Genomic DNA, 13,478 nt, shown 5'->3' on the forward strand with positions numbered 1-13,478 from the left:
AACTTAATTTAGACCGTAAATCTTTAGATCTTGTAACAAATATTTAACTGGAGAGTTGTTGGGTTGAGATAAATCATTGAGTGTATTAATTTCTTCTTCCATCCTCGAAATAGGTCTCCTCCTTCCGGACCTGAAATTTATAGAGGCTTGTCTTCGATGTCTTCGCACAATATTGACAAGCCCTGTGACACCAGTGGAGGTACTTTATACAGTAAGTACAACATTTCAAATGCCTGAGTAGATTTTGTAGTTATTGCGTTTCTGTTTACAAGGGCATTTCAATTCTTTGATCATAGAATCTACAGTGCAGAAGGAGGCCATTTGGCCCATCAAGCTTGCACCAACAACCATCCCATCCAGGTCCTATCCCCCTATCCTCACATATTTACCCTCTGACACTAAGGGGCAATTTAGCATGGCCAATCAACCTAACCTGCACATCTTTGGACTGTGGGAGGAAACCGGAGCACTTGGAGGAAACACACTCAGACACGGGGAGAATGTGCAAACTCCACACAGACACCCAAGGCTGGATGTCTTGTTTAAAGACACTATTTTGTGACGAGACACAAATTTTATTTTCCCCACTCTGTTCTTGTTTTTAGCTAGTTTTTCCTTTGCACCATTCATTTAAACAGGAGTGCTTACCCAAAGGGCATAAGGCCACACACACATCTCCAGAGGGCTTCTCTTGCATTGCCTCTTGCTGGCTGACATAGCAGCAAAATTGTTGCCTGCCTTTTAGCCATAAGTAATGTAGTGCTCTTTACAATCAACCAGCAAGGAATAAGAAACTGAGATGGAGGGAGTGAGGGAACGTACACAGTCAAAATTTATTGGTGTGTTGGAAGTTTCAGGAAACCCAGTTATTTCCTAAAGATATACAGTATTTTAACTTTTTTTGTTTTGATACTGTCCCTAGGATGTTACTGTGGTTCCACATCTCATGTCCTTGCTCAGTAGATCTCGATATACACAGGAGTACATCTGTCAAATTTTCTCCCATTGTTGCAAGGTAAGAGACTTTAATAGAAATAGTGAATTTTGTTTGTAAAGGTGCACAAACTGAAAAATCTTCGTGTCATTGCTGACATTTTAACTGTAATCTCAAAAAGTCTGTCATAAATCATTTTAATTATTGTGTTAAACCATATATAATGAACCTGTAACACATTTGACAAAACTAGTGTGAACATTTGTTCTTGGAAAAGCATGTGCAGTGACTTGTAGCTTGAATTTATTCTCCAGGAATCTGTGATCTTTTCTCTTTTTATTTGTGCTTTATTTCACTGAAATCGTGAAGGAGTCAAAGGATTTTACATAAGTTTGTTTCAGCCCAAGGACCAATCTGCACTGATGGGATGAAACTTAATTTGACTAATTTCAACTGACGACGGAATAGCAGCACAAGTTTGTCTAATTCAACAAAATGGGTGCCCTTTTTAGTTAGAAGTTTAGGTGGGGAGAAACACTAGTGGAGGAAAACTATCTAAGGACAGGAGTAAGGCATATTGGGGAAAAGTAACTTTACCCTTCATGTTTTAAGTTTATTTATTAGTGTCACAAGTAGGCTTATATTAACACGGCAACGAAGTTACTGTGAAAATCCCCTAGTCGCCACACTTTGGTGCCTGTTCGGGTATGTTGAGGAGTTTAGCATGGCCAATCCATCTAACCAGCACGTCTTTGGACTGTGGGAGGAAACTGGAACACCCGGAGGAAACCCACGCAGACACAGGGAGAATGTGCAGCCTCCTCGCAGATAGTCACCCAAGCCGGGAATCGAACCTGGGTCCCTGGCGCTGAGAGGCAGCAGTGTTAACCATTGTGCCACCGTACCAGCCCGTGGCCTGTTTTGTACTCATTTTGGAGTATTTATTTATGTTGCCAAAAGTAGGACAATATTTCATTTTTCACCTAGATGTAAGGTATTTAATTTTGGGTGGAATAGATGAACCCCACTTGGTCACACTTTTGGATTTTGATGCTAACTATTCTCAGCTTTAATCTCACTGCTCACTCTGGAAGCTGACCTTTTATTCCCTACTCACCAGAAGATGCTGTAGATTGACGAATAGCAAGATAAATGTAGCTTGACCCAGCAGCTGGGCAATGAACCCTTGGCACTGTACTCTGACTGATTAGAATGTGTCACATGCCTGATCATCTTGACTTTAGAAGGCAGAAGAATGTGTATCAGATTAGGGATTGGGTAGAAACCCAAATTTATAAAAAATGTAATAAATAAAATGTATTTAACTTTAAAGTCAATGAATGGAATTGGGACAAACCTTTATTTATCTCCTATATTTTTGCTAGCTTCCCATGGAGATGAAGTCAGCCATATTTATTATCCAGAATAGTAGAATTAATATTATTTAACTGCATTCAGTGTTTCGTCAGTCACAACATTCAGAAGTTTAGCTTACACAAATATGGATGCTGCTTCTTAGACATCTCTACTTGGATGTTTCTTTCAGCTTGGAAAATTAATTAAAGGTCTGGCTTTAATCCTGAGGTTTGTGACCAGTGAAAAGGAATCCAATAAAAAAACCAATATGAACAAAAGTGTGTCAATTTGTCGTCACCCTACACAGGTGGGGGGAAGAATTGGCATTCTTCCTTCAGCAACTCCATACAGTTTTGACATCTGAAGAATTCAAGGAAGCATCATGTGGTGCTCAAGCATTTGCTGCAGATGTGCCTTCCGATTAGTTGCTTGTACAGGAACTTCTGACTCTGTGGGATTATAATTGCCACAATTTATGGTTTCAAGCAAATTGTTGTGTCTACTTCATTGACGTATTTTGGGCAGTGGTACAAATTCAGGTTCTCAGTAATCTTCAGGTTCTCAGTAATCTTCAGGTTCTCAGTAATCTTCAGGTTCTCAGTAATCTTCAGGTTCTCAGTAATCTTCAGGTTTTCACTGATCTTCAGCAGTGTAAGGAGAAGATTTGAGCTGAGGGTGCAAATGTTTGAAAACACTTTCAAATAACGCAAGGGAGGGTAATACAAAGCAAAAGTCAGAAACGTTGACACATAGGAGTCGGATTATATAGGTGGGATAGGACAGGCCATGGAAGGATTTATGCAAGATAGGATGTAGCCAGCATTTGAGTATGTGCAGGATGGAGCATGGTAGGTTAGAGAACGCAGAAGAAGCTGAACCTGTGTGTGATGAAGATGGAGGTGGGGCGGTCATGGTAGAGGTTGAAATAAGCAGAAGTATATTGGCTAGAATTTGGTGCTTTGAAGTTCAACCAGGTGTTAAATGTAAGAATGTGGTTGCTTGCAGTTGGGTTGAGTCATAGAAGAAATGGATAGAATTGAGATTTTGGGTGCAGTTATTTCTGGGAGTTGAATATTATGTCAGGTATGGATGGATACAGTACCATAGATATTGAGAATTTCATATTCTGTTTATCTATCTGTTTTGACTCCATTTGGGCAATACCTGTTTTGGCACTTGCCTTTAGTGCATTGAGGGCCCCCATAAATCTCAGCCATCTCTGCTGCATATTCCATGTTACAATTTTGACTTTCTCCCAACAATTTTAACGTCTGTTCACAGAACAAAGAAGGTTTCTGTAAGTGGACTGAATTCCTTTCAAACCTTTGGTGTTGTGAATTGAACAGCATATCACCGAGTAAGCCCTGCCATTTTACTGTGAAATTACACACCAGAGACCAGTTGAGCAGCCTATTTGTGCAGTTCAAAAGGCAATAATTATCCGTGTTGGGTCAAGGCTTAAAATAATACTTGATTCATTTGCAAGCAAGATAATTGCACAAAAATAGATGCAGCAATATGCTGCATTTATGACCTTGAGTGTGAATATTTCCCCAGTCAACAAATTTAAGTTAATGGTTAACCAGTTGAGTTAACAGTTTTCCAAATGTTCTCGTCGGTGGGATGTTTTGGTGCAGGTGACCCGGGGGAGGGGGGATGGTGGGTGACGGGGGTGGTTGCACTGAAAGTGAAACCCTATTGACAGCAGCGGGACCAGAAGATCCCACCGCCAGCCAATGGTGGGCCGCTTCTACTGCCCCAAAATGCATCGCGGGGGGGGAATGTGGAAAATCTCACCAAACATCTCCAAAGGGGTTGAGCTGACTATTGTATAATCCTGCAACAAAATTAATTTGCAAATATTGGAAATATTACCTAACAAAGGAAGCTAGTTGAACCAGATTATTCTCATAGAAAAATCTATCTTGACAATTTTATCTACTGGCTGTTCATGAAGCAAAGAAGCTGCATGTTCAGAAACAACAGGAAATATTTTTTCCTCCACATTTATCTGTCAATCTAAAGTCATGCAAAATGATACAATTTAGATGTTCCCTATTTGATGCAAATCAAAGCTCTGCTTCTGTTGTACATTGGTTCGGTTTTCCTTTGCACCTGCATTCAGAAGGGGGAAAGTTAATGGTGTTCTCTGGTACTTGAAGTAAGCACTGTTCGTTAGGTCTGTTGATTAATGCAATGGCTTCAGCCCATTCCTGCCTCTAGTTGCACAGTACCACAGATCTGATTCAGAATTGCCAAATAAGGATGATTACATCCCTCCTCCTTTTCTTTTCTCCTTCTCACTTCCACAGTACAACATAATGCTTCTGAATACTTTTAAGCCTCGAGTTGGAAAGATAAATTGTGGAGAACTAACCTGATAAGAGTGCTTGGTTGAGAGGAAATTCCTAGGCATAGTAAGAGGAATTAAGATTGGGCCAATTCTGTTCTGGAAGGAGTTAGCGTGGTGGATCATGTGATGCTGTGGGAGAGGAAATTGTGATTTATAAGCAAGGACAGTGAGTTGGTGTCTTCTGGTCGATTAACATAGATTCTAGTGTAAAACAAAAGCTCAATATGATACTTTCCAATTATTAATCACTAACTGGATTTATTTTACATTATACGCTTCCAGTTTGTACTTAGTTGTGTTTAATTGTATTTGTTTTCTACCAGATTGGCTCAGTTTATGGCACTTCTGAGCCTGAGTTGTAGTTCCTCACTAGAGGACGTTGAACGCCCAATTTTATAATTTAACAATGAGTACTGGCTGTCTCTGAATGCTCCTTTTTATTTGCATGCTGCTACTGATTAAATTTAACTACAGTATTAGAATGTTGCACACCATGACCTGGCAGTAATTCTCATGGTAAATCATCTGACATTTAAAAATTCAAGCTTAATGCTCCTTGTTCACCATCTCCTAATTTACTTTGTCTTCTCTTTTGCCCATCTGTCTGCATTTCTGAGTAAATCAAGTCAATAAGAAGAACTTGAAGTTGCTGAAATGTGTTACTTTTAATCGTTGTTATTGACTGGTCCTTTGCTGTAGCTTCATTTTTAAAATAATAGTTCAGCTATTTTTAAGTTTATTGTTGACATAATGTAAGGAACTTTGTTGTAATGACACTTGAAGAAAACTCATCCTTTTTGCCTTTTTTTTTTGAAAGTATACAATTTTTAAGTCAATCTCTTTCTGCGTGGATAGATTTTTATCCTTTCAATCCAAACTAAAAATGGGCTATATCTGCCCTTCAAGCCTTAACCATATAGTTGTGTTTAATATGTGGATGATCTTTTTTCCTGTTTTTCCCCTCTAAACTTGTCGCTTTGGCGAGTGAAGTGGAACAGAAATATTAAATTGTCTCTTGTCTTTGTTAGACTCCGGAGCACCAGGCTGTGTTGTTCACCCATGGTGCAGTTCAGAACATTGCCCATCTACTGACTTCATCTTCATACAAAGTAAGTGCTTGAAAATTATGTAGAGAAGAAATATTTGGTAAAGATATTTTAAGTTTGACCAAGACCCCTAGAGTAAGAATTTGTAACAGAAATGTCCAATTTTTTGAAGACCAGTTTTATTTTTGAAAGCAAACATTCTTTTGAATTATCTCTTAATGATCTAAGTTTTTAAAAAATGTATCTTTGTCTACAACCTGTGCTGTTCAACGGCATTCTAGGAAAATGTCAAACTGTTTCGAATGATGCTAGAGAACCAGCTAGGGGAAGCAGTCAGAATTTTATACATTTCAATGAGACTCTCTCTCATTCCAGTGAATACAGGCTTAGTTAACCCAATCTCTGCTCATATGACAATCCTGCCATCCCAGGAATCAGTCTGGTGAACCTTTGTTGCACTCCCTCTATGGCAAGTGTATCCTTTCTTAAGTAAGGAGAACAAAACTACACAGCATACTCCAGACGTTGATCCACCAAGGCCCTATACAGCCGCAGTAAGACACCCTTGCACCTGTACTCAAATCCTCTTGCAATGAAGGCCAACATATCATGTGCCTTCCTAACTGCTTGCTGCACTAGCATGCAATGAGCTGAAGTAACAGTGGATGTGGAAAAAGTCAACTCTTATGATGCAGGGAGTATTGGGTCTGACATTTGGTGCAAGGTTAATCGAATAGAATGTTGAGGCCGCAAATAGCCTACTCTAACCCTAGAGTGGCCAATTAGAGGGATTGAGTTGGCGATGACTGAGCTTCCCAAAGTTAAGCTTGATGAAATTGTCCTCTCTAAGACTGGATGTTTGGCAAGAGAGATATTATGGAGGGGTTGAAGTAGCAGCAGAGGCAGAGCTGGGTCCTACCAGCATAATTGTGGAAAGTGAACTTCAAAACTTTTTATAGCTTAATCTTAAACTGTCTTAAATGTAAATATATTGATAATTGAAGTATTCAATTTTGTTTCTCAATAGGTTCAGATGCAAGCATTAAAATGCTTTTCAGTCTTGGCTTATGAAAATCCACAAGTTTCTTTGACTCTTGTGAATGGTGAGTAGTGTATTTTGTTGAATTTCTTTGTCTACTTATTTTCTCTGTTCTATATCATTTCCAGAAGCATGACTTGTTACATTTCAAATAACTAAATTTATATGGAATCCAGTGTGTAAGTTGAACCTTACTTGTGTTTTTATAGAGCAATAACCATGGTACCTAGCATTTTCGTAGAATATTTTTCATGGGGCTATTCAATCAGGTACTAACCTGATGTCTTAAGTAGTTTTGCTCATACAAATTTTGATAAACCAATTTTACAAAAGGAATTTAAAATCAATTCAGAGTGTGCTTTCTCTCTACATGAACATTCTTTGTCTGAAGTAATGTTTATTTTGGTGATCTGAGGCACCCTCTGGTGTTTTAGGCTTGTGATTGCATTAATGTTGCTGTTCTATCCTTTTTAGGATTCAAAGCCACGGGTGATTTTCATATTAGTATTTGATTGGGTTTAATGTAGCTGATATTTGTTTATTTTTGTTTAAGTATGATTAATCCAACGTTTGCTGTTTCTGTCAGTGAAGTAAAAGCTACTACAAAACCAATGCAAACATCCTCTTTCAAAGATTTTGCTTGCAACATCTCTAATGACTCATATTTTTCTGTTTTAGTGTTGGTGGATGGTGAGTTATTACCCCAAGTATTTGTGAAGATGATGCAGAGGGATAAGCCTATTGAAATGCAGCTGACATCTGCAAAATGGTACCTATTCATTTCTTTCATTAGTGACATTTTGTTAAAGGTGCATAACTTGCCATTTAAATTAAATAGACAGGTAAATTGTTTCCACAACTTTAGATCACAACTATTCCAAACATTGTGGTTTATGGTATAATATTTGAGGATATTTGCTTTGTTCTTAATATATCAACTGAGTTTATTGTCTACTCTATATAATTAACAAACACAAAATGAATGCTGAACATTCCAGTTATTTCTGTAACTTACATTACAATTTTATCATTTTACAGTTTGACTTACATGTGCAGGGCTGGTGCAATCCGGACAGATGATAACAGTATAGTTTTAAAGGTTGGTATGAGGTTTCAACAGTATAATCAACCTGTTTGCTCTCTCTCTCTCTCTCTCTCTCCCTCCCAGCCCCCCCCCCCCTTCAATATCTCAGCTGTAGTCAGAACCACAGCTGAGATATTGTACAAGAAAAACATTCATCTTCAGCGTGACGAAAAATCAGAGTATCCACATTGGGGAAAGAAGTGATGAATCGAGATCACTTGATTCCTGTTGAGAAAATTCTGTTAAAGTAAGGCTGCTTCAAGATGTTCCATCTTGTTTCAGAATCCAGAATGCTGTTTTTCCATGTTTTCTTGCTGTTTTTCTTAACTTGCATAATAGTCACTGTGAAGTTGTACAGTTGAGTTAGTTATTCTTTGTCTTGCTCAACAACAATTTGGGTCTGAAGCAAGCACCAGGGATTGCAGTTGCAGGAGGGTTTCAGCAGAATGCACCCATGGGTGCAAATAAATGTACTCTTATTTCATAAGCTACTAACATTCAGTAACCAGTTTTTGCTTTTTATCTTTCAGTTTTAGCAAACAAACTCTTCAAGTTCACGGGCGATTCTCCCAATCTCTCTTTCCACCCGCCACCAGGAGTGGTTCACTCCAGTGGGGTTTACAACAGCTCCCCACTAATGGGGAACGGGCGGCTGACCCTGCAGGAGTGAAGGGAGGTCATGGAGGAACCCCCCCCACAGGAGGGCAGGGGAAAGAGGCGGTGCCTCCTGGGCTTTGCCAGCCTGGCTCACTGGCACTGCCCAAGGGGCAAAGTGGTAATTTCCAAGGGGCACCTTTGCACTGCCCACAGGGCATCAGGCAGTGCCAAGGGGGTGGGGCCTATGGGGCAGAGCCTGTTGGGGGCAATCGATGCCACTCTGCAATTAAGATCAGTAGCAGAGGGAGGGAGGACAGTGATTAGGGTTGGCCCAGACACATTTCTATCGTGATTCACGCTGAGGCACTCTGCAGTGCTCAGTGTCAGAGATTCATTTTGCAAATGAGTTACTCCGGTTTTTACACAAATTCAGCACTTCGATGTTTTTTGGGAGAATCCCGGCCCACATGTATATGCCATGTAAATGAGTATGCCCAGTGGAGTTACTATTACTCGTTTTTATTTACTAAATTTTTTTTGCCTTTATTTTTCAAATAGTTTTTTCTTTTCTTAATTTTAAACTGAAAACCGGAAGTGGGCCGCTAAGGAGTCTGGGAAGGGTTTTTTTTAAGCACGCTTAGTATAAAAGGTAGGCTGCAGTATACAGCGGGCAGCGGAGTGAGTAGGAAGCAGAGTGAGAGCTATTAAGGGCTTTGGCGGACAGGGCGAGCAGGGGTGAGTTTTTAATTCTTATTTACTTTTCTCTGTGTACCTTGGTATAAAGGATCAAATATGACTGTGAAGCCAGTGTGTTGTTCCCAGTGTAGGATGTGGGAGGTCCTGGAGGCTCCTGGCCTTCCGGACAGCCACATCTGTGAGGGGTGTGTCAAGCTGCGGTTCCTGAGGGACCGTGTTATGGAGCTGGAACTGCAGCTCGAGGATCTTGGGCTGTTAAGGGAAAATGAGGAGGTGATAGACAAGAGCTATCATCAGGTGGTCACACCAGGGCCACGGGTGGAGGCCAAGTGGGTGACGGCCAGGAAGGGTAAAGCTCGGGTGATTGAGAGCACCCCGGTGGATGTGCCCCGACACAACAAGTACTCCTGCCTGAGTAATGCTGGGGGGGACAGCCCGCCTGGGGGAAGCAGTAGTGGCCGTGGCTCCGGAGTGGAGTCCGGCCCTGTAACACAGAGGGCTAAGGAAAAGAGGAGGAAGGCAGTGTTAATCGGGGACTTGACAGTAAGGGGGTCGGACAGGCGTTTTTGCGGAATCTTGGATGGTGGTCTTCCTCCCTGGGGCCGGGATCCAGGATGTCGCTGGTCGAGTCCCAGAGATCCTGAGGGGGGCGGGAGAGGAGCCAGAGGTAGCGGTACATATTGGTACCGCTGATGTGAGAAGGAAGAGGGAAGCGGTCATGAAAAGAGAGTATAGGGAATTGGGGAGACAGCTGAGAAGGAGGAAAGCAAAGATAGTAATCTCAGGATTGCTGCCTGTGCCACGGGAAGGTGAGGGCAGGAATGGAGTTAGGTGGAGAATGAATGTGTGGCTGAGGGACTGGTGCAGGGGGCAGGGATTCGGGTTCCTGGACCATTGGGACCTCTTTAGGGGCAGGTGTGACCTATACACAAAAAACGGGTGGCACTTGAATCCCAGGGGGGCCAATATCCTGGCGGGAAAGTTGGCTAAGGCTACTGGGAAGAGTTTAAACTAGATGGGTTGGGGGGAGGGGATCGAGACGAGGTGACTGGGAGCGAGGAAGTTAGCTCGCCAACAGAGAAGGGTTATAGACAGTGCAAGAGGGAGGATGGACAGGGAAGGAGAGAGCGCAGACCAAAGGATTGAGATGTGTTTAATGCCAGGAGTATAGTGAATAAAGGGGATGAGCTCAGAGCGTGGATCGATGCCTGGAAGTGTGATGTGGTGGCTATTACGGAGACTTGGATGTCTCAGGGACAGGACTGGATACTCCAGGTGCCGGGATTCAGATGTTTCAGGAAGGACAAGGAGGGAGGCAAGAGAGGGGGTGGAGTGGCACTGCTGATCGGGGATAGTGTCACAGCTGTAGAGAAGGAGTGTGCTGTGGAGGGATTGTCTACAGAGTCTCTGTGGGTGGAAGTTCGGAGTGGGAAGGGGTCGATCACTTTGCTGGGAGTTTTCTATAGGCCGCCCAATAGTAACAGGGAGGTGGAGGAGCAGATAGGGAAACAGATCCTGGAGAGTTGCAATAATAGCAGAGTTGTTGTGATGGGAGACTTTAATTTCCCAAACATAGATTGGAATATCCCGAGGGTAAGGGGATTGGATGGGGAAGAGTTCATTAGGTGTGTTCAGGAGGGTTTCCTGACACAGCATGTGGACAAGCCTACAAGAGGAGAGGCTGTACTTGATCTGATACTGACTAATGAACCTGGACAGGTGTCAGATCTCTCAGTAGGAGAGCATCTTGGGGATAGCGATCATAACTCTATCTCCTTTATGCTTGCATTGGAAAAAGAGAGGATCAGGCAAGCTAGGAAAGTGTTTATATGGAGTAAGGGGAAATATGAAGACATAAGGCAGCAAATTAGAGGAGTAAATTGGAAGGGGGTATTCTCGGAGAAATGTACTGAAGAGAGGTGGCAGTTTTTCAAGGAATGTCTGTCTAGAGTTCTACAGGACAACGTTCCGAGCAGACAGGGAGGAGTTGGTAGGTTAAAGGAACCGTGGTGCACGAAAGCTGTGCGGGACCTAGTCGAGAAGAAAAGGAAAGCATACAAAAGGTTCAGAGAGCTTGGCGAAGATAAGGATCTAGATGAGTATACGGCTTGTAGGAAGGGACTAAAGGAAATTAGGAGAGCCAGAAGGGGTCACGAGAAGGCCTTGGCAGGTAGGATTAAGGAAAACCCTAAGGCGTTCTATAAATATGTGAAGAGTAAAAGGATGAGACGTGAAGGAATAGGGCCTATGAAAGGTGAAGGTGGGAAAATCAGTACGGAACCAGTAGAAATGGCAGAGGTGCTTAATGAGTATTTTGCCTCGGTTTTCACAGAGGCGAAGGACCTGGGTGGATTTACTGCGGGCTTGTGGTGGACTGAAAAGATTGAGTATGTGGACTTTAACAAAGAGGTTGTGCTGGAATCTTTGAATGGCATCAAGATAGATAAGTCGCCGGTTCCGGATGGGATGTACCCCAGGTTACTGTGGGAGGCGAGGGAAGAGATTGCAGAGCCCCTGGCGATGATCTTTGCGTCGTCGATGGAGACGGGAGAGGTGCCGGAGGATTGGAGGATTGCGGATGTGGTTCGTATTTTCAAGAAGGGGAATAGGGATAGCCCAGGAAATTACCAACCGGTGAGTCTAACCTCTGGTTGGTAAGCTGATGGAGAAGATCCTGAGGGACAAGATTTATGAGCATTTAGAGAGGTTTAGTATGCTCAAGAATACTCAGCACGGCTTTGTCAAAGGCAGATCGTGCCTTACGGGCCTGGTGGAGTTCTTTGAAAATGTGACTAAACATATTGACGAAGGGATAGCAGTAGATGTGGTTTATATGGATTTTAGCAAGGCGTTCGATAAGGTCCCCCATGCAAGGCTTCTAGAAAAAGTGAGAGGGCATGAGATCCAAGGGGCTGCTGCCCTGTGGATCCAGAACTGGCTTGCTCAAAGGAGGCAGAGAGTGGGTATAGATGGGTCTTTTTCTAAATGGAGGTCGGTCGCCAGTGGTGTGCCCCAGGGATCTGTTCTGGGACCCTTGCTGTTTGTCATTTTCATAAATGAGCTGGATGAGGAAGTGGAGGGATGGGTTGGTAAGTTTGCCGGCGACACGAAGGTTGGTGGGGTTGTGGATAGTCTGGAGGGATGTCAGAAGTTACAGAGGGACATAGATAGGATGCAAGACTGGGCGGAGAAGTGGCAGATGGACTTCAACCCAGATAAAATAGTGGTCCATTTTGGCAGGTCAAATGGGATGAAGGAGTACAATATAAAGGGAAAGACTCTTAGTACTGTAGAGGATCAGAAGGAACTTGGGGTCCGGGTCCATAGGACTCTGAAATCGGCCCTGCAGGCGGAGGAGGTGGTTAAGAAGGCTTATGGTGTGCTGGCCTTTATTAATCGAGGGATTGAGTTTAGGAGTCTGGGGATAATGATGCAGCTATATAAGACCCTCGTCAGACCCCACTTGGAGTACTGTGCTCAGTTCTGGTCGCCTCATTACAGGAAGGATGTGGAAAAGATTGAAAGGGTGCAGAGGAGATTTACAAGGATGTTGCCTGGATTGAGTGGCATGCCTTATGAGGATAGGCTAAGGGAGCTCGGTCTTTTCTCCTTGGAGAGACGTAGGATGAGAGGAGACCCAATAGAGGTATATAAGATGTTGAGAGGTATAGATCGGGTGGACTCTCAGATGCTTTTTCCCAGGGTGGAAATGGCTGCTACGAGAGGACACAGGTTTAAGGTGCTGGGGGGTGGGTACAGGGGAGATGTTAGGGGTAAGTTTTTCACACAGAGGGTGGTGGGCGAGTGGAATCGGCTGCCGTCAGTGGTGGTGGAGGCAAACTCAATAGGGTCTTTTAAGAGACTCCTGGATGAGTACATGGGACTTAATAGGATGGAGGGTTATAGGTAGGCCTAAAAGGTAGGGATATGTTCGGCACAACTTGTGGGGCCGAAGGGCCTGTTTTGTGCTGTAGTTTTTCTATGTTTCTAATCAGAAATACAATTGACCATTTCTGGGTTTCCAATTAGCCACAGTGTGGCTTGGAGCGTAATGTATTGGAGAACATTCTCCTGTACCTAATAAAGAAAAACACACTGTCTCAGCATGCAATTCCTGTTGTTTTTTTGCTTTCCTTTTATAAATTTCAGTCTCTGCACTTTTGCTGGAATCCATATTCCAATTATGATGTGAATGCAGAGCCTCTGACAGGATTGAAAGTGGTGACCATTATGGAACGATCAGTATCTGTCTTTTAATGGTACATCTTCATTCCATCACTGGAGACCCTCTGGCTTACATGGTTTACCCTCTGGCTTAACCTGGTGTTGTGAGACTTCTTACATGGTTTGCCCAGAGATTTTGCTTGGAGGAT

At 42.8% G+C, this 13,478-nt stretch overlaps 1 protein-coding gene across 22 annotated transcripts in view; it reads left to right on the plus strand.

Moving 5' to 3' along the window:
• Nucleotides 1–13,478, plus strand: part of armc8 (armadillo repeat containing 8) — a 107,003-nt gene that overhangs the window by 25,247 nt on the left and 68,278 nt on the right. For all 22 annotated transcript variants that reach the window (XR_013499562.1, XR_013499563.1, XR_013499561.1 and 19 more), the window contains 6 exons: nt 114–211; nt 923–1,015; nt 5,672–5,752; nt 6,717–6,792; nt 7,407–7,497; nt 7,767–7,827. Coding sequence is in view for 19 of the 22 variants with exons in the window: in XM_078228773.1 (XP_078084899.1) it covers nt 114–211; nt 923–1,015; nt 5,672–5,752; nt 6,717–6,792; nt 7,407–7,497; nt 7,767–7,827 (500 nt within the window). In the remaining 3 variants the exon portion in view is untranslated. The remainder of the gene's footprint in view (nt 1–113; nt 212–922; nt 1,016–5,671; nt 5,753–6,716; nt 6,793–7,406; nt 7,498–7,766; nt 7,828–13,478) is intronic.

The sequence above is a fragment of the Mustelus asterias genome, chromosome 14 (assembly GCF_964213995.1).
Source record: "Mustelus asterias chromosome 14, sMusAst1.hap1.1, whole genome shotgun sequence".
Classification (NCBI taxonomy): domain Eukaryota; kingdom Metazoa; phylum Chordata; class Chondrichthyes; order Carcharhiniformes; family Triakidae; genus Mustelus; species Mustelus asterias.